Source organism: Callospermophilus lateralis, chromosome 8 (assembly GCF_048772815.1).
Source record: "Callospermophilus lateralis isolate mCalLat2 chromosome 8, mCalLat2.hap1, whole genome shotgun sequence".
Taxonomy (NCBI): Eukaryota; Metazoa; Chordata; class Mammalia; order Rodentia; family Sciuridae; genus Callospermophilus; species Callospermophilus lateralis.
The window spans coordinates 104,013,599-104,038,883 of NC_135312.1; the positions used below are offsets into that span (position 1 = coordinate 104,013,599).

Genomic DNA, 25,285 nt, shown 5'->3' on the forward strand with positions numbered 1-25,285 from the left:
CATGGAAGCTAAATTTGACATTTTTGCATCCACTATTATTCTCCTACTCAGCATGTAACCGACACAAGAAAGAGATAGGAAGACATGACGTCAGGTGCAGAGCATGGAGAGTTCCAATCTGCACAGTTCTCCAGGCCTCAGCTCAGTCATCATTCAGATCCTGATATTTTGCTCTCACCCACATGCAAACATAGATGATCCTCAACATTTCCTTGCCTCTGAGGAAGATGGCTGCTACTAACACAGAAGATCACAGTCACACACAAAATATCAAGGAAATAGGACAAACATCTGATTCCATATAGGTCTATAGCCACACCAGATTAAAGGCCTCTTGTAATCCCTTGCCCTTGCCTTGGAGACTCCCCCCCAAAAAGTTGCTCACTTGCTCTAGGAATAACGATTTTATTTTTAAACAAATAAACAGAAAAGACTTGTAGGTTGTGCTGTCTGAGCAAACCAAAATTCACTTCCAGTCACTGTGGAAGGAAATTATAGCCTCTGTTCTCTAGAAATGAGAAAAACATTAACAACCCAATATCTAGCATATGCAATTTAATTGAGATACCTGAGAGTGAGAAAGTTTTATAGACATGTCCATTCTCTCCACACTTTAGTTCCCACTTCAAAACTAAATGACACATTGTTTGGTTTCTCAAACACAGGAAACAATAATTTTTACAAAGAATTTGTCAGTTCCTTTCAAAGTTAAACATATTTAACAAATGTCCAATCATTTCAGTCTTTAGTTTATCCAAAAGGAAAGAAAGCATGTGTCTACATGTCTCTACAAAGACTTGTATACAAATGTTCACAGCAGCTTATTGGTTATAGGCAAAGCCTGTGAGGTTCATGGTAGGTCAATAAAGTGATTTTTAAAAAGTTCATGCACATACCTGATATTCGATAGTATTTCTTTCTCAATTGTTCTTCGTCGGAGCAGAGAGCCTCTCTTCTCTTGTCCTCTATAGCAGATGTTATGAAAACTCAACACAGCTCCTTGGGTAATTGTCTCCCCATCAGTAGAGATCATCTCAGGAAGGCCATTGGTGTGTCTTTGTAGCATTGGGATAACAACCTGGTCATTATTAGAAGACATCTTCAGAGATTTTGCTTTCTGTAGAGAAAAAAGCAATAGTAAGTTGATTGTCTACATAAATGAGATTGTAAACCCTAGATAACAATAGAATTAAAGCAAGACTGTTTTAAACTGTGCTGCAGTGAGTAGATTCCTTACCAATGAACAGCCCACATCACTGTGATAAGAACAACCTTAGAGCCTAAAATGGCTGGAAGACACTAAGAACACCTGCATTCCAATCAGATGTCAAGTAAGTTCCTAATAAGAGTTCAGAGTAGGAAAAGTACTCAAAACACAAAGCAGGAAAAAGAGGTAAAGGTTAGACTTGTCGTCCTGAAAGGCATATGACAACACAACTTTCTTTCAGGGATAGCCTATGTAATCCTCATGTACCCCTGCATTTTTTCTTTAATTTTAAAGTTTGTAACATTTTTATTACCAAACAGGACAGAACCAAGCTGTCAGTGACAGGAGGAATTTCTCTGAACATATGGTTCCACACTTTACATCTCTGTGTGTTATGGACCTTCAATCAACCAGGCAGATGTAATTGTGTGGATATAGACATCAAGTGTGTATCAAAGGCCATTTACTTGTAAGTGTGACGGCCTGTGGTGCTAGTGGAGGTGGGTCCTGGCTGAAGGAGAAAGGTCACTAGAGGTGTATTATAGAGAGGTGTATCTTGTTCCTGGCTCCTTCTCTACTCTTTCCTTCTGACTTACATGAAGTGATCAGTTTTCTTTCTCAATGTCCTTCTGATATGATTTTTCTGTCCCACTGCAATCCTAAAAGTAATGGAGCTAGCTGACCATGGAATGAAACCTCTGAAACCATGAGCCAAAATAATCTTTCCTCCTCTAGGTTGAATTTCTCAGGTATTTTGTCACAGAGATGGAAATCTTAATAACACTGTAGGTATACTCCAAAATTATTTACGTTTACCTAATCATTTCCTTATGAGAAAACATTTAAATTCTAGAAAGATTTAAAATTAAGTATGCAAATAACAAAGTCAAACCAAAACTTAAGCAGCTCCAAACTTTAAAGCAAAACCTGAATATTAAGTGTATCAATGAATTTTTAAATGCTTCATTAAACAACTTAAAAAGGGCCCCTGAGAGATTTAATTAGAGTAAGACATTATGCTAAATTAAGTTCATTTTTAAGAGCCAAATTCATCCATGAAGTACTTTCTCTGTGCCAATGGTGGAATAGCTGATCCAAACAAATCATCCTTGGGAACAAAACAAAAGTAGACAAAAACATGAGAAGTGGCAACGTAACAATAGTCCACTTCATGCTTTGAATACAAACCTCGCTGCTCTGCCACTGGTGGCTGATTTTAAAATTGACAGTTTTTTCCTTCTTCTTGTCCCTCTCACTCCGCCTAACTTAGAAGAATCAAGATTAACCTGATTTCTGTCCTAGGCCAAATTATGTGTCCTTTGGCTCACTGAGCCCAGGAATATAAGAATCCAGAATTCTGGGTTAGCACCAGTAGATGTAAGAAATGGCTCTCTCAAGGCAAAGAATAAAGTGTACTCCTACTAGGACACATCTGGAGTTCAGCGCCTTTGCATTTCTTTCCACATTTTTTATTGGTGCATTATAGTTGTACACAATGGTGGGATTTGTTGTTACATATCAGCATATGCAAACAATATAAAAATATAATTTGGCCACAATTACTCCCCAATACCTCCTCACTCCCTCACTGCCTCCCCTGCCTTCCCTTTCTTCGACTGACCTCCCTTTGATTTCATGAGATCCACCTCCTTTCTTTTCATTTTCCTTTCTAGCTTCCTCATATGAGTTTAACTTATTTTGATTATTATAATGATTTTTAGTTTCATCCATGTTCTTGCAAAGGACATAATTTCATTTTTCCCTATGGTGAAATAAAACTCCATTGTGTATATATATATATATATATATATATATATATATATATATATATACACCACATTACACTTAGGCTGGTTCTAGTTTGACTATTGTAATTATACTGTTATAAACATGGATATGCAAGTATCACAATAGTATGATGACTTTAATTCTTCAAGATAAATTTTGAGGACTTGTATTGTTGGGTCATATGGTGGTTCCATGCCTAATCTTTTGAGGAGACTTTATAATGATTTCCATAGTGGATATACTAATTTACTATACCACCAACAGTATAAAAGTGTTCTTTTTTCTCTGCATCTTATCATTCATTATTATTTGTATTCATAGTGATTACCACTCTGTTGATGTGAGATAAAATCTCAGTGTAGTTTTGATTGGCATTTCCCTAATTCCTAATGATGTTAAACATATTTTCATATATTTGTTAGCCATTCATATTTATTCTTTTAGTAGTGTCTGTTTGATTCACTTGCCCATTTATTAACTGGGTTATTTGTTTATTTGGTGTAAGGGTTTGAATTATTTGTATATTAATCCTCTGTCTGAAGAGTAGCTAACAAAAATTTTCTACCATTCTGTGGCTTCCCTCTTCACATTCCTAATTGTTTTCTTTGCTGTATAGAAGCTTTTTAATTTGATAGCATCCCATTAAAGAACTCTTTACCTTCTTTTCTGAGCTTTAGGTGGGCTATTGAGAAAGTCATTGTGTGTCACTAAAAGCTGGAGTGTTGACTCCAGGATAGCACAGTTTTCTTTAGGAGTACCATAGTCTAATTCCTAGACCTTTGATCTATTTTGAGTTGATTTTTGTGCAGGGTGAGAAATAAGGTTCTAGCTTCATTCTTCTACATAAGGATAACCAGTTTTCCCAGCACCATTTGTTTAAAAGGTGTCTTTTCTCCAATGTACATTTTTGGCACTTTTGTGGAGGATCAGATGACTGTAGATATGTGGATTTGTCTCTGTGTATCCTGTTCTGTTCCATTGGTCTATGTATCTGTTTTTTATACCAGGACCATGCAGTTTTTCTTACTATAGCTCTATAGTATAATTTGAAGTCAGGTATTTTGATGCCACTAGTATTGCTTTTTGGCTTAAAATTGGTTTGGCTATTCCTGGGTCTTTTACTTTCTCAAATGAATTTTAGGACTGTTTTTTTCTACTTGTGTGAAGAAAGTCATTGGTATATGATAGAGATTGCATTAAATGTATATATTGATTTTGGAAGGAAGGCCATTTTAACAATGTTAATTGTGCTTATCTATAAACTTGGGAAGTCTTTACATCTTCTGAGGTTTTCTTTAATGTTCTGCAATTTTTATTGTGGAGGATTTGGTAACCTTTTAGATTTATTTCTACAGGTTTTTTGTTGGTTTGTTTTGAAGCTATTATAATTGGAATGTTTTCCTGATTTCTTTCTCAGCAGATTTATTGTTGGAATAGAGGAAAACTATTGATTTATAAGTTTGTTTTGTAACCTGCTACTTTGTCTAATTTGTATATTAACTCCAAGCAGTCTTTTGGTGGAGCTTTTGGATCTTCTAGGTATAGGATCATATCACCTGCAAACAGTGATATTTTGACTTCTTCTTTTCCCATTTTTATCCCTTTTGTTTCCCTCTCTTGCCTAATTGCTCTATCTAGAGTTTCTAGCACTATATTAAATAGGAGTGGTTAGAGTGAAGATCCTTGTCTTGTTCCAGATTTTAATAGAAATGCTTTCAATTTTTCCCCATTTAAAGTGAGGTGGGGTTTTGGATTTTTTATATATAATCCTTATGATGTTGAGATAGGTTCCTTCTATCCCTAGTTTCTTCAGTGTTTTTATCATGAATGGATGCCAAACTAATTTGTTTAAAGGCCTTCTCTGTACATATTGAGATAATAAAGTGAATTCTGTCCTTAATTCTATTTATATGATGAATTACTTTTGTTGATTAAACGATCCTTGCATTTCAAGTTGTAATAAAACTAACTTGGTCATGGTGTACAGTCTTCTTAATATGTTGTTGAAAACAACTTGCGAATATTTTATTAAGTATTTTTGCATCTAAGTCATTAGAGATATTGGTCTGTAGTTTTCTCTCCTTGATGTGTCCTTATCTGGTTTTGGTATGAGTGTGAGTCTGGCTTCATAGAACAAATTTGGAAGTGTTCTATCCATTCTATGTGTCATGAAATAATTTCAGGAGTATTGGCATTAGTTCTTCTTTAAAGGTTTGGTGGAATTCAGCTGTGAATCCATCTGGTCCCGGGATTTTTTTTTTGTTCTTATTGGAAACGTTTTTTAATTAGTGCTTCTATTTCATTACAAGTTATTGGTCTGTTTAGGTTTTCTGTGTCCTCTTGATTCAGTTTTGGCAGACTGTATTTGTTTAGAAATGTATCCATTTCTTTTAGGTTTTTCAATTTATTGGAGTATAAGTTTTCAAAATAGTCCTCATGATTCACTGGAATTCTGTGATGTCTATGATAATTTCCCCTTTTTAATCTCTAGTTTTATTAATTTAGATTTTCTCTCTTTTCCTTTTTGTTAGTTTGGTAGGGGCTTATAAATCTTGTTTATCTATTCAAAGAACCAACTCTTTGTTTCATTGATTTTTTTGTATTGTTTTATATTCTCAAGTTCATTGATTTCAGTTCTGATCTTAAATATTTCCTTCCTTCTACTGGTTTTATAATTGATGTATTCTTTTTCAAGGGTTTTGAGATGTATTATTAGGTTATTTATGTGGGATGTTTCTGATTTTATTATGCAGGCACTCATACGTATAAACTTTCCTCTTAAAACTGCCTTCATAGTGTCCCGGAGGTTCTGGTATGTTGTATCACTATTGTCATTTGAGTCTAAGGATTTTGAAAATCTCCCTTGATTTCTACTACTACCTATTCATCATTCAGGAGAGTATTGCCCAAAATCCATGTGTTTACAGTGTATTGTCATTTTGATTTCCAATTTAATTCCATTATGATCTGATAAGTGTAAGGAATTATATCATTTTTATTTTTTTGTATTTGATAAGAGTTGCTTTATGGCCTAAAATACAGTCTATTTTGAAGAAAGTTTCACGAGCCACTGAAACTTTTTCAATATTTCTATCTCCTTATTGAATTTCTCATTCATATTCTACACTGGCTTCCTTAATTAATGCAGATGTTTTTCTGTGTTTCTCTTGGAATTCACTGATCATTTCAATAATGATTCTCCTGAATTCCACTATCATTGGGATCAGTTGCCTGTAAATTATGAATTTTAGGAGGTGTTGTGTTAGCTCATTTTTTTCATATTTCTTGTATTCCTATGTTGGGTTTTATGTGTCTGTTGGAAGGGATTTCTTTTCCACTCTTATCTGTGGGCCTTTTAGCTTTTACTTGTCCTAGAGTGTTCTAGATTGAATCCCCCCTCATAGGTATGGTATCCACAGTGTTTGTGTTAAATCAACATGATTTCTGGAAAGTTTAGGGGCTGGGCCCTGTGGATCTCTGTTAGGAGTTTGGATTCAGGAACCTCCCATGTATTCTATTCATAGAATTCAGGATTCTCCTGAATTCCTTATCTGATGTGTTAGCCACTCCAGCTGTTGTTGGATGAAATAGTCTACAGATGATCTGTTAGATTCATTTGATTTATTTTTCAAGTCCATAGAGTCTTTACTGAGTTTATGTCTGGATGACCTATCTAATGGTGAGAGAGTTGTGTTGAAATCACCCAGTATTATTGTACTAGGGTCTATCTGAGACTTCAATTTGAATAGTATTCTACTTGTGTAATTGGGAGTGATTTTTATGGGTTTGCCTCTACATATGGCCTGGAATTTTTCTCCTAAGATTTTTAAAACTCTCTTCTTCTGTATGTTAGGAATTTTAATTATCATTTGTCATGGAGGGGTCCTTTTTTATCTTGTCTATTAGGTATTCTGAATGCCTCCTATAGATGAATATCCATCTGTTCTGCAGGTTTGGAAAATTTTTCTGTTATTATTTCCTCAAAGAGGTTATCCATTCCATTAGCTTGCATATCACAACCCTCCTCAATTGCAATAATTATTAAATTTGGTCTCTTAACGTTGCTCACTGTTCTTAAAATGCTGATGATAGTTACTTATTTTCTTTTCTATAATGCTGTCTGAATATTCAAGGCTGGACACTTTGTTTTCTAGCTCTGTGATTATGGCTTTAGCATGGGCTACACTATTAGAGAGACTACTACATATTTTATTTGATTTATTGTGTCTTTCATTACTAATATTTCTGTTTGGTTCTTTTTCAATATTTCTATCTCCTTATTGAATTTCTCATTCATATTCTATACTGGCTTCCTTAATTAATTCATTTGTTTTTTCTGTGTTTCTCTTGGAATTCACTGATCATTTCAATAATGATTCTCCTGAATTCCTTATCTGATATGTTAGCCACTCCACTATCATTGGGATCAGTTGCCTGTAAATTATGAATTTTAGGAGGTATTGTGTTAGCTTATTTTTTTTTTCAAATTTCTTGTATTCCTATGTTGGGTTTTATGTGTCTGTTGGAAGGGATTTCTTTTCCACTCTTATCTGTGGGCCTTTTAGCTTTTACTTGTCCTAGAGTGTTTTAGATTGAATCCCCCCTCATAGGTATGGTATCCACAGGGCTTGTGTTAAACCAACATGATTTCTGGAAAGTTTAGGGGCTGAGCCCTATGGATCTCTGTTAGGAGTTTGGATCTCAGGAACCTCCCATGTATTCTACTCATAGGCCATGAGACCCAATCCTCCACACTTTATTCTTCCCAGGAACACAGCCTTCCCAGGCTTAATCCCTGAGTGTATTCACACCCCCGGTTCAGATTCCCAGTTCAAATGCTCATATGAGATACCACACTCAAAGGAGAGGTGAGTTGACTCCCCTTCACTTTTCTGACTTGAATCCCCCTGGGTACAATCTTCTCTGTGCCTGTTTCACTTCCATTCTGCTAGGTACACTATAGGTCACACAGTGGTGCTCTCTGGAATAGTGTAGCAGTGTTTGCTATGATCTCCTGGCTCTGAGGCAGCAGCTGCAGTGAGGTCACCTGAAGATGGCTCTGCCTCTGCTCTCTGCAGCCAGTTGAGAAACAGAACACTTTTCAAGGACCAGTGCACAATGCAGGCTCTGTATCCACTGAGTTCAGGCTGCTTTCCTGATCTCAGGCTCTTCCATACTAATGTTTCCATTGTGTTTCTGTCTGTGTTCTCCCTCCTCTGTGCTGAACCAGCCCCATTACCACTGCTGCCACTGCTGCAGCAACCAGCTTGGCTCCAATGTATTCATTCTTTTTTGTTTAATGTACCCAAATTTCTAAGCCTTAATAACAGTCTCACTGTCCAATGTTAAGTTTTAGTGAAATACACCTCCACTTCTCCCTGCTAAGAAGCAGTACTCCTGCTGCTTGGATCCTCAGCCATGGAGCAATGAGGAATACAACCTTTCTCTAGTACAACATCTTAAATTGCCCTGCATTTTTTCTTTTAAAGACCACTGTTTCCCTGAGCATTTAGAATCACTGTCTCTGGGTCAGGATTCCAATATATATTCTCTTTTGCTAGCAAAGCAATAAAGCACCTTTTTCCTTCTTCTCAAAACCTTGTCCTCATTAATGGATCAGCATCAGCTTCTGGTACCTGCAATGTGAATAGTTTTCATGAAAGCAACCAAAGCATCCAGGACTTGAGGAACCAAAATACTCGAAAGGAGAGAATAGCACTAGATCAAACCCACTATCCTGTACTCTTTCCTTTCTGGGTCTTTGTACATGAAAACTGCACACACAGAGAGAAACATTCAGGAAAACCATGAAGAAAAAAGCTGCCATAGGAGTGTTCCCAGACCCCTTAACATTTCTAAGCAAATATCTCAGCAATCTCTCAGAAAAACAAAATTTGGACTTGCAGGTCAGAAAATATCAGGAGCCCTAAACACAAATTTCTGAGATCCCAGAATATGGGAAAAAATAAAAAATATGTTGATACGTGTAAACAAAAAATAGACTAGCATTTGATAGATCAAGGTAAGCTGCTCAGACTTCAGTAGAATGTTGAATCCCTGTTTATTCTCTTATTTTGTATTTCTCATTACTAAATCACTTAAAAATAAAAGCAATTTTGTAACACCTTAAAAGATACATACATTTGCTCTACCTTAAAACAAATTAATTCCTGAGTTTCAAAACAACCCAAAACTATGATGTTAAATATATGCTTCAAAAATAAAAAAAAAAAAAACACTAAAATAGAAAAGAGTAGGAAATGGTGTCATTTCAGTCAGTTCTCAAGACTATGGGATCGATAGATATATCAGGAAAAATGAGATTGAAAAAAGTAAAGCTCTCAAGCTAATTACCAGTCAAACATAGGAACAAATATTAATATTTTACTTTCTTCTAATAAGATGTTCAAAGATTTTCCTAATTACAGAAGGAAAAGCCATGTGAAAACCAGTCACTGGAAAACCCTATAACAACCTTTACTTTATTGGCATAGTAAAAATCATACCCTGAGATAGAGATTAAAGATGATAATGAGATATGCCACCCATGAAGTTCCACAATGAAGAAAAGCACAGAAGCAACTAAGAACCCCCTCCACGTGTGTTGACATGAGGAAGACCAAGGACCTGCCTGCCCCATAGATACTATTTTAAAAACATGCATTTCTCTCTCTTAGGGAGACAGCCTGGGAATTCCATTCTTACCTGCTGCCTCCCTTGTATGACAGCATAAGAATAAAAGCCTTCTTCCCACAACAGTGTTCCTACCTGACTGTACTTTTAGGAAACACAGCTACCTGCAGTATTGATTTAAAAAGTGCTATATACATCAGCTTGAAAATAACATATTTGTAAAATTAGCAAATGTGGCAATTGTCCAAAAGAAAATAATTTTGGTTTTTTAGACCTGTTCTGTTAACTATATTCATTTACCTCAAGCAAAACAAATGAAGTGAATCTCAAAAATTAAACCTGACCACTGAATCTGTTCACTTTTCAAAAACCAAAACATATTCTTTTCATTCCTGAAACAAGTTCACATTTTTTTGTACAAAATTTCCAATAGCACTGGAAGGACAATGTAATAAAGAAAAGAATAGTTTCAGTAACTATAACCCTTCTAGGAATACCCCAAGGTTCTCTTATAAAAGTTGCAAAGATCCCTAAGCATGTGGGCCAGTATTTGCATTTATAACTTCAGTATTTAGCACTAAAATGTTCTTCAAGCCCAGGTCATAGAACAGAAATTTTTGCCCTTACCTCTATCCTACATTGTCAGGAAATAAAAGAATATATTTATAAAAGTATCTTCCTTACACTTCTCTGCAAAAATAAAATTTCTAAACATTATATTTGCACTTGAAAATTGAATTTTCCAACAGATGATAGCAAACATAAAAGCAATAATATTGTTAATGTCCACTATTATTCAATCTTCCATATCTCTGCATACCTTATTCTCAAAAATTCCTAGTAAAAGAAAAATTAAATTACAAGTCACATCTATTATAATCATAGCAAGAAGTCATTGAAAATCATGTTAAGTAGACTTACAGAATTCTTCTAGGGATGCTCAATTCTGATAGTGTTCCTTAACTTAGCCTTGGAAGATCATCCCCCAAGAAACATATGTCCTACAGATAAGTGTTGGGTACAAAGAAAGACTTCATTCAGTGACCAAAGAATGGAGAAGAGGAAGCCTTGTTCACAAATCAGCTTCACAACTCTGGGGAGTTGAGTGGCTATAGATAAAGAATAAGAACAACAAGGAAAGAGGCTGATAAAAAAAAGAGGAATAGTCATGTCTTTTCTGGGAATAAGCAGAAATCTTCTGCAACCTCTGCTTCTACTTCTCCTTTCATGGTCTGGAGTTTCTGTATTTGGTGGGTGGTAGGCGCTCTCATCCCTGGAGTAGGGAAAAAGAAAGACTAGGCAAGCCTATGCCATGGTAACTCCATATTTTATTGTTGGGCAAGTCATTTCTTAAATGATAAACATATTTACATGCAGAGCTGAGTAGAACCTGTTGCAAAGGCCAAAGCAATAAAGAGGAGAGACACAGGAGGACAAAGATACAAATATTTCATCTCACCCTAGGCACCCATCAGAGAGGTACAGGTCCAAGGGAAGAGTCAGTGTTTTCAGCAAAATGGCCTTAAGGTTCCTGAAGAGTAACCCAGGCAACCAGTATCATTATAACCCAGCAAAGCTGGTGAAGAATAATAGATAATTATCGCCCACCTCCAAAATTAGTGATTTTTAAGTAAACTTAGAAGCAAGTGAAACTAAAAGATTCATTTTGTTTTTTTTGGGGGGAGTAGAGGGTGGGTAACAGTGGAAGTACTAAAGTAGATGAAAAATTTAGAAATAGAATAAACACAAACAAAGAATATTTAGCTTTATTAGAGAATATTTAGAGTTGTAGATAATATTTATTTTTTAAAGATACAGAAAATTCTACATAATACTAAATAATACTACCTAAGAACTCAATATATGAAATGTTCAAGATCACAGAAAATATCATTCTTCTGTTTCAATGCAGGATATACATCTAGCTAGGAATATCCTTACATCTTTATTAATATGTTTATTACAAACATGACAATACTAAACAGGATTTTAAATAGTATAATTCCCCCTCTTTAAGTGAGCTTTTCAGACTCTCAAAAATGTAGTCATGTGAGTCTCAATGTCAGGATATAGACAATTGCCATCACTCCCCAAAAAGACCATCTCCTTGCCTTTGCTCAGTGGAGTAACTGTAGATAACAAATATGGACTATATATTTCAAAATAATACAAGAAAGGATTTTAAATATTTTCTACAAAAGGAAATGATAAACATTTGAGGAAATATACATGTTTAATATAATTCAATATTAAAACCATATATGATATCCATTAATGTGTATAATGTTTATTTTTATGTATCAGCTAAAGTACATTTAATTTAAATTTTTAAAACTTAAAAATTAAATGTCTACTAAAAAAAAGAAGAAAAGACTAAAATAACAAAACCTCTCCCTACCACTGACCTCTTTCCTGTCCTTTAATTTTTCAACTTAATCAAAATCTTCTCATTAAATAGATGTAAATGATCATAAAACTCCAAGACTATTATTTTTCATTTTCTATTCCCACAACATTTGCAAGAATTTTTCCTAAGTTAATTTTAATCTATGGTAGAAAACCAAAACTTCAGAAAATATTTAGCCAAATTATACTTTAGAGAACTAAGACCAAGCACAAATTACATCCATGTTGCACCCTAAAAATATTTAATGTTATTTACAACTTGGCCAACAGATTTCCAGGGGATGCTCAGATGGTTCTTTTCCTAAAAATGCCCATAAAATGCTTCCTAGCTCATGAGACAAATATGGGATTTGTTTTAGTAAGCTTTGTTTTGCTGTGACCAAAATCCTGACAAGAAAGATTATTTTGGCTTACGGTTTCAGATTCAGACTGTGGTCAGCTAATACCATATCTCTGGGCCAAGATGAAGCAGAACGTCATGGTGGAAGATTGTGACAGAGGAAAGCAGCTCAGTACATGGTAGCCAGGAAGCAGACAGACAGCTCTGTTCATGAGGAGACAAAACATAAACCATAAAGGAATACACCCAGTGATATACTTCTTCCAGCCACACCTTACCTGTCTACAGTTACCTTCCAGTTAATTCATACAAGGGGATCAATCCACTGTTTAGATTAGAGCTCTTGGGATCTGATTATTTCACCTCTGACTATTCTTCTATTGTCTCATACATGAACTTGTGGGGGACACCTCATATCTAAAGTATAATGGGGTTGAGATTCTTTTCCTTAAATTTACTAACCACAGAAGCTTTCAAGAAGATGACCTAGCTTACACTCTCCAAACCTGTTTCTCACCCGTGAAATCACTTCAGTATATACTAGGCTGATGTCACATGGAAGGCACTGGAGATGCAGGTGGGAGCAAAACAAAATATCCCAGGGATCACTGAGGCTACGTAACACTGTTAGTCACAGTCCATAAATATCGAAAAGGAAACTGGCAGGAAAATTGGTCCTTTTCAAAGCCAGCTCTAAAGGAACATATAGGAACTTTTTGTTTCACATTTCCATGTATAGATCCTCTGGGGTGATGAGAGCTCTTCAAAGAGAAGAGACAGCAAAGTGAAGTAGAAGCAGGAAGTATGCATGTTTAATTAGCCTGGGCTGGACAGACCTGGACAGGGGGACAATTTCCACTTTCAGCTCCCTTGGAATCCAATAGATAGGGGGAGCAGCTTCTCAGCCTTTACTCTCAGTCTGAAGAAATACAGCATGGAGAAAAGTTATCAGGAACTTTTCCTTGATATCGGTCTTTTTAAAGGTTACATGTGAAAAATGTAAAGTATCAGTGCAATGGAGAGGAAAAAAAAAAAAAAAGCAAGAGGACAGGTCATCAGGAAAGGGCTCTCCAAAGAGGATGTTGAGCAGACATCTGAGGTGGTCACCTGGTGGAGCAATGCAAGTCCAAGTGCCAGTGTAAGGACCAGCAAAGAGGCCTTTGATTCATTCCTCATTTCAACACAGATTTAAGGTAAAGATGTGGAATACAGGGTATGAGCAAGATGGGATATTTTTTAAAGGTTTTCTTTCAGTTGTACTATTACCATTGTGATTTAGTTTACAAAGTACCTCTAAATATGCATTAAATTGTTGGAACAATATTAAGTATTATAGACCATACTCAAAGTATTCTATAAAATGTACCTGAATTCCAAAGATATTTTGGAATATGGGATGTTTTGGAATATGGGATGTTTTGGAATATGGGATGTTTTGGAATATGGGTTAAACTTTCTACCCAGATAGTGACCAAACTTGATTTGTATAAGAAGGACTAGTGCACAGGCAATCTCTAGTGCAGATCTGACAGTGATACAGAGCAAGGGCTCTAAGACACAGCTGAGTTGAGATAGCCTAAATTACCAGTTCTCCAAATCATGCTGGAAAGATTTCAGACATGTCACTCAGAGTACCAGGTATGAGTTTATTAGAAGGGAAAGCAAAGGGAAAAGGGGGTTACTTTCAAGGAGAGAGTGGGTCCACTCAGAGAGGAGAAGGATGGCAAACATCTCCTTTCTCCAGTTTTATTGGTGGTCCCAAAGAAGTTTCCAGAGAGTCCTGCCCAGGTCTACCATGACTCTGACTGATGGCAGGACTCCACTAGACTTCCAAGTCCCCACTGTGCATGGAAAAGACCCAAGGTAACTCAGGCTCCTTCACCTGTGCTGACCATTCTAACTGGAAGTTATTCTTACAGATTTTATGTATAGGGGCTTTGATGATGATGTTGATGATAATGATGATGATTTCCCTGAATTCTCGAATCTGGTCTGTTTAAAGGTCATAAAATTCCCTTTCAGGGTAACTTGTGTTCTCCTTATCAGCAGAAAGGAAACTTTGGGGCTTGAATATCTCACTACAGTTGTTAGCTGAGGAATATAACATAGCCTACTGAATTAGGTCAGGTAGAACTGTGGTAAATTGATTTTAAAGAAAGCATGTAGGGGGTAGTGTACTGGGCCTACTTTGTAGAACTGTCCCCTTAACTTCATGTTCCTATCACTCATGTCTGTCTGTTACCTGTCAACAGGACTGGCCTTTACAGAAAAGTTGGTTTTCTTTGGATAAAGATGACAGAACTAATCAGATTATATTTATTAGTTCAAATTATACAGAATTAATTGCTTTGCTCTTATTAATATTTTGTAGTTTTTTTTTCTGGCCTAAGAGCTAATCTTCCCCCAAAATCTGTTGCTTAAAATATATGGGAGAATGGGTGGTAATTGTGCTTTGTTCAAAATTCAAGCCATTTGAATTTTTCTCCTAGCCAGAACCAGAAATCAATGCTAGGCACGTATGACCCTGGGAGACAACTACTCAGAGAGAGCCTCTGCTTCCTCAGTGAGGCACATGGAGCACATCTCCCCAGAGGAAGGCATATCTCTAGCTTCCTGAAATCAATACACAATGACTGTTTTGTAGCTCCAGATAAATAAAATGAACTTTCTCATCTACAAATATGGCATTTCTAAACATACTTGTAAAATTTGGACCAGCTTTTGATTCATTTCATCCATCCATTCATTTATTTTTTGCAGTTTCTACTCTGCCTCAGCTTTGAATGATATTGGGAACTCTCAACTTCCTCATCTATACATGTGGCACTAATATGCCTTTCTGTTAACTTAGTGCAAGCTTGGGAATGCTTGTAGAATATGTTTTTACACAGTAAAAATTATAAGGTCTCAAAGGTCTTATTTTTAGCTTTTATCAATGAATGGGATGGTTGAGGTAAAGAGAGATGTTTTCTTCTTCCTTCTCAGTATTCTATTGTCCCCTCTGACTTTCCTATCTATTCTCTTCTCTACCTTAAGTTACAAGCAAGGTGTACCAGAGGGTGGGATCTTTGGGTGCATGAATTTTATCTCAATAGAGTATCATTGAAAAAGAATACATTCAGCCAAATCATCTGGATTATTAATTTTTGCTTCCCATCTTGAGGTGAGCGGACATGGATTTTTTTCCCCCTAAAGGACCAACTTCAGTTTCCTCAAGCCCTGTGCCACCTATAGACACAGAAAGGGTGCTACACTCCTTTGGACACTTTAATTTTCACCAAAATATTTCAATCACTTTACCTTAGAAAGAAATACAGTATAAATCAGCCCACTAGACACAGGCTGCAGCCATGAACTGCCGAACTCCTATCAAAAATGGAAGACAAAATGTCTTGAGTTGCCAGATATGCAAGATACCCTGAACTTATCATTACACATTGCGAACTTGCATTGCAATGCCACACCAAACATAGGACAGATGTTCAATAAGTATGTGTCAATTAAAAATATGCATCAAAAATCTTGATGAAAACATTTACAAAATATTTAAAAGCATAAAGTCCATCTAGCCCTCTATAAAATCTAGGTTTATCCCAAATAAGACCCAGCCATCAAATAGAAGGACATGGGGCCACAGAGTCTTAGCATTCATGTGCATCCATAAGATGTAGAACAAGGAAAACTACAACTACAACAATCCTCCTTAGGAAGTGCACATAGAACACGTGCTATTGCAAGCATTATGGATCACACTGAGGGTGCTCTCTATTGCCATTTCTCAGTCTCCTCTGCATCCCTGTGTGATACTTATAAAAGATATTTCCCTCAAAAGTAAATGCCAGGGGAAGCTGCTCTAAAGAGTCAGCATGCTTCCCCCTTTATTGTAACTGAATAGTGTAACTGTTCATTCCCTTTTATTATGATCTCCAGGATGAAACTTAAGTGCAAAAGGGCCTTGTGTCTGCCCATATCCATTCCAATGTGCTCCCTCATGACAACTTTCCATTCTAGGTTGTAATTTATTTTGACATCATATTTCAGCTCACTTCAAATGTTTCATGGGTGCTTCCTGAGATATAAATGCTGAAATAGATTTTGCATGTGTGTATATTGTAATAAATCTTATGTAAAAGAATGTGTTTCCTAAAGGAACTCGTGCATAAAGTCCAGGGTCCTGACTTTGGATGCTCAATGAACATTTATAGTAAAATCTGTATGATTTTCTGAAAAAAGAAGTGAGAATTTACATTTTCGCAATCATGTAAGAAAAGAAAATTGGGCAATGTTATAGATATAAATATTTTTAATTAATAAGAAGTGCAAATTAATTTTTTGTATATAATCTTCCTGTATTATTTGAACATTCTCAGTATTATTTTTAATCCATATTGTAACAAGTGGTTAATTTTTAAAGTTATCATTAAAGTTCACCCATTGACATTAAAATTACAAAAGGGAGCTACAGACCTTTTTAGCAAACCAACCAAGCTTGTGGACAAATATTACATCCTAGAAACAAGAAATAGAATATGTTTGTCTGTCGTGAGCCAGCCATGGGCTGTGTGTGTGAGCTATGTTCATTTGAGCATATGGGAGGACTGGCCTGGTGTTGCGTGCTCTTTAGGCCATGCAACACACATGTGCAGTTTCCTCTCGTTCTGCCTGTTTCCACACAGCACCTGAGATAAGTGTGACTTGCCAAGATGTCAATCAAGCTACTGACTACAGGACATCATGAAGCTAGATTCAACTTCCTGAACCTGATCCCTTTGGTATGAACACTCCATGGAACCTCCCTTTGTGTGCACCTCACCCCTTCCATAAAAAATAAAGAATCCAGGTGTAAGCTCTCTTTTTCCCACAGACCCCTAAGATCAAGAGCCGTCTGGATTTTGAAAAGGTATTTCTGTGTGCTTGCATGCTTTCTTTGCTGTTTTCTCAGTTATTGATGATGTAGCTAGATTTTGTGAACCCAGCATAGGTTGCCAGCCTGGCTAGCTGGTGATATTTGTCAATGCCTTTTAAATAGTAATATTAACAAGCTCATCCTCCACTTGCAGTAATTCCATATTTAGTAAGTTTTCATCCGTTCCATATCAACTCTATGTTTATGTTCACATATTTGGAGACAGCACCAGGTTTATCTTAACAAGCCTGCCCATAACCACTATAATACCTGTAATCAGATGCACCACCACTTCATTTTCTGAAGAAACTACTCTGAATTATCAGTTGGTGTTTTATACTCTTTTTCAAATGAAACTACCATGGCTGATAAATGTAACGAGGACTTAAACTCTTCCCTTAGGCCCACAAATGTGCAACAGGCAACTAAAAGCAGGATTTTAAAAACAACAACAACAACTTGGAATCTCTGTCTATATTTGTAACCTGTGTATTTTGCTCTGGGTCAGTCTTCTTGGGTTTAGGGAACAAGATATCTGATCAATAAACTTCTTATGAGTGGAAACTAGCCCCTAGGCAAGGGCAACTTTCTTATCTTAGACAAGGCTAGTCGACCAATCCTGAGATAATAATCAACCTGACCTCAGTTTAACTAAGATTACTAGATGATGCATATTTCTGGTTACCTTCTTCTATATAATCTAGAAACCCATGTCAGCAGACCCAAAGATATGGCTAAACACATCTAGTGGTACTAATTAAAGTTCCTTTCCTGCTTTGCACTATTATTCCTTTCCTTTGGTTCATGGGCCAAGTATCCAGACCTGGTGTGTTAGGACCCACATAGTCAATTATCTGGACTAGGACTCCAATAACAAAAATTTAGTCATCTCACTTGAGGAGTGTGCTATTTTCTAATAAAATGTGCTCACAGTACCACACAACTTTCCTGCCACACAAATTTCCTCACTCACTTTATTCAAAGCTCAGTGACCAAGGGCTCCAGTCTTGGGTGCATGTGCTCTGAGACACAGTATTCATAGTTCTTGTTATAAAGGTTGAGAGGAGCCAGGTGAATCGTCCAAATACTCCACAAAGCAGCAGTTTTCACTCAATAATGACCTCAAAGTTCTGGGCTGTGGAACATAAGCACTTTGCCCAAGTGCTCCTGGCTTCTTTCCAGGCTGCCTCCTTCCCAAGGGTCCTTGAGGCGATTAGGGACCCCCATCAAAACATCGCACTCCGTAAGATAAAGGGAGTAAAAGCTCTGAGAAGAAAAATTAAACAGTCAATCTTACCCCCCCACACATACACACACAAAAGGCAGACACATTTCTAGGACCTTAACTTTAACCTGTCATCCATTAAGAATATGATATGTGATATGTGTTCTTTGCTACTCTCTCACACTTTCAAACAATCATGATCTCAAAATCTAGAGGCAGGGCTGAGGATATAGTTCAGTATTAGAGTGCTTACCTAGCACACAGGAGGCTCTGGGTTCAATCCCCAGTATTACGACTACAATAACAAAAGCAAACAAAAGATGCTGTCACCATATCTCCACGGATAAACTACATAATAAATGAAACTGTAATAACATCTACTTTTGAGTGCAAACCAGGTGACTTATTTTAAAACTGACATTTTTTTTTTCTATTTTCTGTTTCTTTTTCTTCCCCTTTTCTCCGTTCTTAACAGCAGAAGGAAAATGACTAACATTATCTTCCCATCCCAGGTTATCATGTCCTTCACTGCTCCAAAAAATACAACTGCCCACATGAATAAGGAAACTCTAAACCTGGGAACTGGAGCAATGACTCCTTCAAGGACCCCTTATAGACACTGATTAATTATATCTACAGATAACATTTAGATCCCAGTTCTGAATCATAGACAGGGAGAATCACAGTAGTCTCCTATTTCCCCTTTGCTCGAAAATCAATGAAACATTTTACTAGCCAGGCACAGTGGCACATACCTATAATCTCAGTGGCTTGGGAGCCTGAGGCAGGAGGATTGCGAGTTCAAAGCTAGCCCCAGCAACTTAGTGAGGTCCTAAGCAATTCAGTGAGACACTGTTTCTAAATAAAATACAAAAAGGGGCAGGGAGTAATGGGGACATTGCTCAGTGGTAAAGTGCCTTGGGTTCACTCTCCAATACCAAAAAAAAAGTTTTAAATTAAAGAAAGAAAAGAAAAACCCTTTTCACTTTTTCCTCAGAACTTTGTCCTCATTATTGGATTGGCAATGAAGAAAAAAAACCCCAAGATTTTGGTATCAAATTGGTCCCCAAAGTGGGCCCAAGAGTAGCCCCCAATCCAGCCTCCCTGGACACGTCTGGCACTACAAGAAATCCCCTTTCCATGTTGAATATATAGGGTGGCTGATGAACTTGTTGACAGCCAACCACTTGAGACATTGGAGATGGGGTGAGTTTGCCCAAGTCAGACCATTTTGAGAGAGGTGCTATTCTGCAAAAATAGAAATGATTTTTCTGCAAAAATTAGAAATGACTTAGGTATATTTCTGCTGAGGCTCCTTTTGCTTAAGAAAACTCCTGCTTCCCCCCCCCCCCCACCCCCGAGTGTTTATGATTCACTCCACTATTTGGTATACTTTGAGAAAAAGAAAACTAAATATAATAAAGTCAATAACTTGGCCAAGTTTCAAGTGTGCATGCTGAGACACTCGATTCCACACATCTAGTTCCCCTTCATGGGAACATATGGTTTCCCTTCATAGGAACATATGGTTCTTCCTTGCGGAAATATTTGTGACACCACTGGTTTAGGAATCATGATTAAGTACAATTAGAGAACCTAGAAATTTTCCCCCACCCGGTCTCTCTATTCCCATCTGTCAGTCAGTCTTGGTTTTGGGAATTCCCTCTAGTTTTGTGAGTGTGTGTGTGTGTGTGTGTGTGTGTGTGTGTGTGCGCACGTGCATGTGTTTTGCTTTGTTTTCATCTGTTGTTGGCCCTTCAACACATGGGCTATCAATCCCTGCCAGTAGATCTTAGGTGAATGGGTCCTGCATAACTGTAAGCCTATGATTAAGAAAAAGATGGTGATTCACTGTAACACATTCTGGTCATTGGATGATATTCTGAATTATACAATCTCACAATTGAGGTTGGCATGTCAGAGAACAGATAAATGGAAGATTTTTTTTAATGTGTTGGCATTTATGCAGTTACATGATAAGAAGTTTGAACAGACAGAAACTAAGTAAATGGTGCCCAAAAGAGTCACCACTTCTGGTGTGTTAGGCTAGCAAAACACCTGAAGAAAAAGTTGAGAATTATTTAAACACTTTTATCTTAATTTTAATCCTGTGCTGCCTGGTCTGGCACTGGTTCCAATTTTTATGCCCTTCTTTACACACAGGGAAGGCCCACACTTTGAAAAGGACTCGACAGCAGCAAGTCCCCTGCTCTTGACACTGCTAGATTATAACCCAAGGACAAAAATGACCTTCCTTTTAAAATTGAACAGGACATTCCATTTGGCTATGCTGAGGCAAAGCAATTCTTGCAATGATGCACCCTTTGGCATAAGTGCACAGGGAGATCAGCAGTATGTGTATTTTTAAAAACAGGAGAATAAAATGGAAGTTAGAGATAAAAAATTTCAGTGTTTTTCATTAGGCTTTGCAATTCTTGGTTAAGAAAAGTGATCAGGCAATCTTGGAAATGAGTCTGGGCACTGAGAAGGCTGGCACTAACCAGAGGGCAAAAGACAATGGCTGTGAGATGAGCCAAAGGGCCCCATAGGAGCCCCGATACAGTTAATAGTAAGGACTCAACTGAAGTATATATACTTCTTCATGGCCATGATAGGAGTGATAACTCAGACTCAACAGCATCCACTGCTCCAACCCTTTGAATAGAAGCTGGGAGAACAGAATTTGAGGCATAGATTTTTACACATGCTAGACTGTCCAATTCCTCTCCTGGAAGGAGATTTGTTGTGGAGATTAAATGCTCAAAAACCTCACCCAAAAAGCAGTGACTCCGTTTGCAAGTGCCACTGAATAACACACTCCAGTTCCAGCTTTCACTTGCCAGCCAGGAAAAGAAACTGAGCTCACTTTGCAGAAGGTTTGTTTAAAAACAATGAGTAAGGCCATATGGGTTAGCAGGACCCCAGGAAGGCAGATCAACATTATCCCAATCAAGATGGAGGGAGTAACCTGCCACAGTAAGAAACAATATTCCTCTTAAGAGGATCCAGCCTCTTCTAAGACAAATTTTTTAAACAAGGAATCAGCTTTGCCAGATCCCCTATAATACTCTAATCCTGGTTGTTAACAAACCTCACACTGATGAGTATTGAAGTATATAAGACTTGGAAGCTATAAGTAATAACGCCCAGAACATTCACCCCACAGTGCCAAATGCCTAAACCCTGCAGACAGTAATTCCAGGTGACTATGATTGGTTCAGTGCTGGACTTATAAGGAGGATTCTTCTCCATTCCACTGGAAAGCAAGTCCCAATTACCATTTGCTTTTGAGAGGTAGGACCCCCAAACCAAAGTAACCACACAGTGTTGCTAGACTATCCTACCTCCGAGATTTGAAAACTCCCACACTTTGTATAAGGAGAGTCCAGCAAAAGATCTGTGAGAGTTATGGCTAGATCAAGAAATCCTTTCATAAGTGGGTGACCTATTTATAGCCAACCCTGACAGTGAACACTGCCTTTCTAATGCTATGGTTCTTTTACTAGACCACCTTGCCTTGTGTGAATATAAGAAGTCCACTGAAAAGAGTCAGATTTTGGGGTGGGTACTGGGGATTGAACTCAGGGGTATTTGATCACTGAGCCACATTCCCAGCCCTATTTTATGTAGAGACAGGGTCTCATTGAGTTGTTTAGTGCCTCACTTTTGCTGAGGTTGGCGTTAAACTTGCAATCTTTCTGCCTCAGCCTCCTGATTCTCACCAAGTCCTGGTGACTAGCCTATCAAGAGCTGGACGGACTTGAACTTTTTCTCCGACAGGATCAACTTCGTGGATAATAGCCAACAGATAACTGGATACAGGGTGGTCACAAAACAATAGGTACAGGAATCCAAGACTGCCTCTGGAAATATCAACCCATATAGCCTAACTGCTCTGATAAGAGCTCTTGGATTGTACCAAAGGAAAAAGGTAAACATTTATGCTAACTCAAAATATTTTCAGGATAGTACATGCACATGAAGCTCTTTGGAAAGAAAGATGGTTCGTCCCCTTTGAAAACAAATACCTTAAAATATTGACATTGGTATAGATTGTGGCCAAACCAGGGGAGTTGACAATCATACACTGTCCTAGTCATAAGAAGACAGATACTTATGTGGCCAGGGAAAATTAGGCTGCTGATAGGGTAGCCAAAAGGACCATACCAAAAAAAGAAAAAAATGTTTACAAGACCCTAATACTACAGCTTGAATTAGACCAATACAAACCTCATTATACTGACAAAGATGAGAAATGGGCCATAGAGTGGAGTTCTGACTTCCAGGATAACAGTACAAAGTGAAAACAGAATTCCCATGGGCTCATTCTCTTGCCTGAAGCACTGGTCTTGCCTTTGGTAAAACACCTACAAGAACTCTCTATGGGAGGGACGCCTTGTCAAACATGCAAAGGCCATGCTTCCAACAGACTATTCACAGATGACTCAAAACTATGTCCTATACACACAAAACAATGTGAAAGGTAGCCAACTGTAAAAGACACAGAATGCTGTAGAAATGCAGGCTTTTGATGATTGGTAGAGAGATATAACCCAAATGTCCCATGCCATGGGAAACTTGAGCTATTTGCTGATACTGGTAGACATCTTCTCAGGGTGGGTTGAGGCTTATCCTACTAGAAAAAGAAAAGCTAAGGAAATTACAAAAGCCATCTTAAATGAGCCAGCCCCAAGACATGGATTCCTCTCCTGGGTACAGACTGACAAATGACTATCTTCCATTACAAAGTAACACAATAAGTGAGCAAAACATAGGATATCCAATAGAAGCTGCTTGAATCCTGAAGACCCCAATCTACAGGAAAAATGGAAAAGACGAATCAGACCTTAAAGAAATGGTGACTGAATTACATCAAGGACTCATTTGCAGTGGGATAAGGTATTACCAATTATTCCCTTCTACTAGAGATAGTCCCCATAAGCAGACTTAAAATGAGCCCCTATCAAATACTGTATGGGAGACCCTTCCTAGAACCCCAAAGGGAGAAGGGCAAACATGGCTATTGAAGAAAAAAACTAGATTAGAACACTATGTATAACATATCAGACAAATATTAACTGTTCTATGTGAGTATGCTCCTTTAGGTCCCCACAAGGGTGGAAACAGGGCTGCATCCCTTCTTGTGAAAGCCAAGAAGGAAAAATGACAATAATAGGCAAAAAGATTTCCATTGTAAGTATCCCCTTTATCATCTATTTTCAGCAGGAAACAGCTAGGATATGTTGTCACCCATTTTCCATAGAAATGGAGGATAAAAATTGACAATAGGGAAATGTAACAGGATTCTATTTTATGCTTTGAGAACAAACTTTGCTGCCCAACCTCAGATGGGTTGTTTTAAAACAGACATGTATTTCTTTCTTTACTTCTTCTTCTCCATCCCCCTTTCCTAAAAGCAGAGAAAAGGAGACTAAGACTGTTCCAATACCCTAATAAGCTATCGTGTCCCTCTCTGAATAAAGAAATATCGCTTCTCATGTGAATAAACAGTAAAAATGAGAAGTAAAAACATGAATAAACTGTAAAAATGGGAACTGGAGCAATAACTGTCTTGAGGACTGCACTGATCACTCATTTTAATATTTGTTAATATTTGGATCCCAGCCCTTGTACTTTTTAAAAAAAATATGCTTTCCTTTTCTATCACAACTTATGTCCATCTTTCACTAGCAGATTCTAATACCTCTCATTATTATATATTTCTCTGTGTGTGTGTGTGTGTGTGTGTGTGAAATAAGAGACTTAGAGTGTGTAAACACTGGTGGAGTATTTGTGACATAGTCTCTTCCAGTCCTGAGATTGTCCATCCTCAGAGGAGTCCTCTTTGGCAGGTAACAGCCTGCATACCCTCACTTGTGGATGTCGTAGAAGTTAAGTCATGGACTTTTAGGGGTGATTTTTTCCTTGCTGTAAAGTTCTACTAAAAAAAAAAGTTTTTTAAGTTTTTTTTTTTTAATTTATATATGACAGAAGAATGCATTCCAATTCTTATTACACATATAGAGCACAATTTTTCATATCTCTGGTTGTATACATAGTATATTCACACCAATTCATGTCTGCATACCTGTACTTTGGATAATAATGATCATCACATCCCACCATCATTAATAACCCCATGACCCATCCCTTCCCCTCCCACCCCTCTGCCCTATCCTTGTTCCTCTTTTAAAAGCCTGGTTTTACCCCTGGCAGGGAGAATCCCAGCCTCTGGGACAGCAGTCCAGGTTTCTCCATTGCTAGCAGATCAATACAACTTTTACCTTTTTCTCAAAACTCTTTCCTCATTATTGGATTGGCAACAGACACAAGAACTGAGCTTTCAGTATTAAAACTGTTGGGACAGCCCACAAATTCCTGGCTAAAGGCAAATTCCTGGGATCTTTAAAGTGATACTCCAGAGATTCATGCTTTCTTCCACCGGTACCTATATTGTTTTAGCAGAGACAGCAGCTCACTCTTACCAGGGACAAGGATGTTTATACATGAGTGAGTACAATAAAGAGGACTGCAAAAGCTCCCGCCCCGAGGCCATAGTGTGTGCAAATGAAAACACCTTTTGAAAATGTGCCCAAAATAAGGGAGAATTTTTAGACTCCATAAAGCCCACCCCTGCAACCCTGACACATGAATAAAAACTTTACCCTTTTTGTTGTTGCTGCTGATCCAAGAGCCAGCCTCGCACTGTTGGTCAGAGCTGTCTCTCCCTTTTGGCTCTAGCAGAGGCTCAATGCAGCTTCCCTAGGTTTGGGCGCTGGA

At 37.5% G+C, this 25,285-nt stretch overlaps 1 protein-coding gene across 4 annotated transcripts in view; it reads right to left on the reverse strand.

Annotated features, from left to right (window-relative positions):
• The window catches only part of LOC143406040 (broad substrate specificity ATP-binding cassette transporter ABCG2-like), a 59,384-nt gene that overhangs the window by 33,833 nt on the left and 266 nt on the right, over positions 1-25,285 (reverse strand). For 3 of the 4 annotated variants that reach the window (XM_076864579.2, XM_076864580.2, XM_076864581.2), the window contains exon 2: positions 897-1,117. In XM_076864579.2, the coding sequence (XP_076720694.2) occupies positions 897-1,099 (203 nt within the window). In that variant the 5' untranslated portion in view covers positions 1,100-1,117. Of the gene's footprint in view, positions 1-896; positions 1,118-25,170; positions 25,221-25,285 lie in introns of those variants that run through there. The other variant, XM_076864577.2, reaches the window with a different exon arrangement.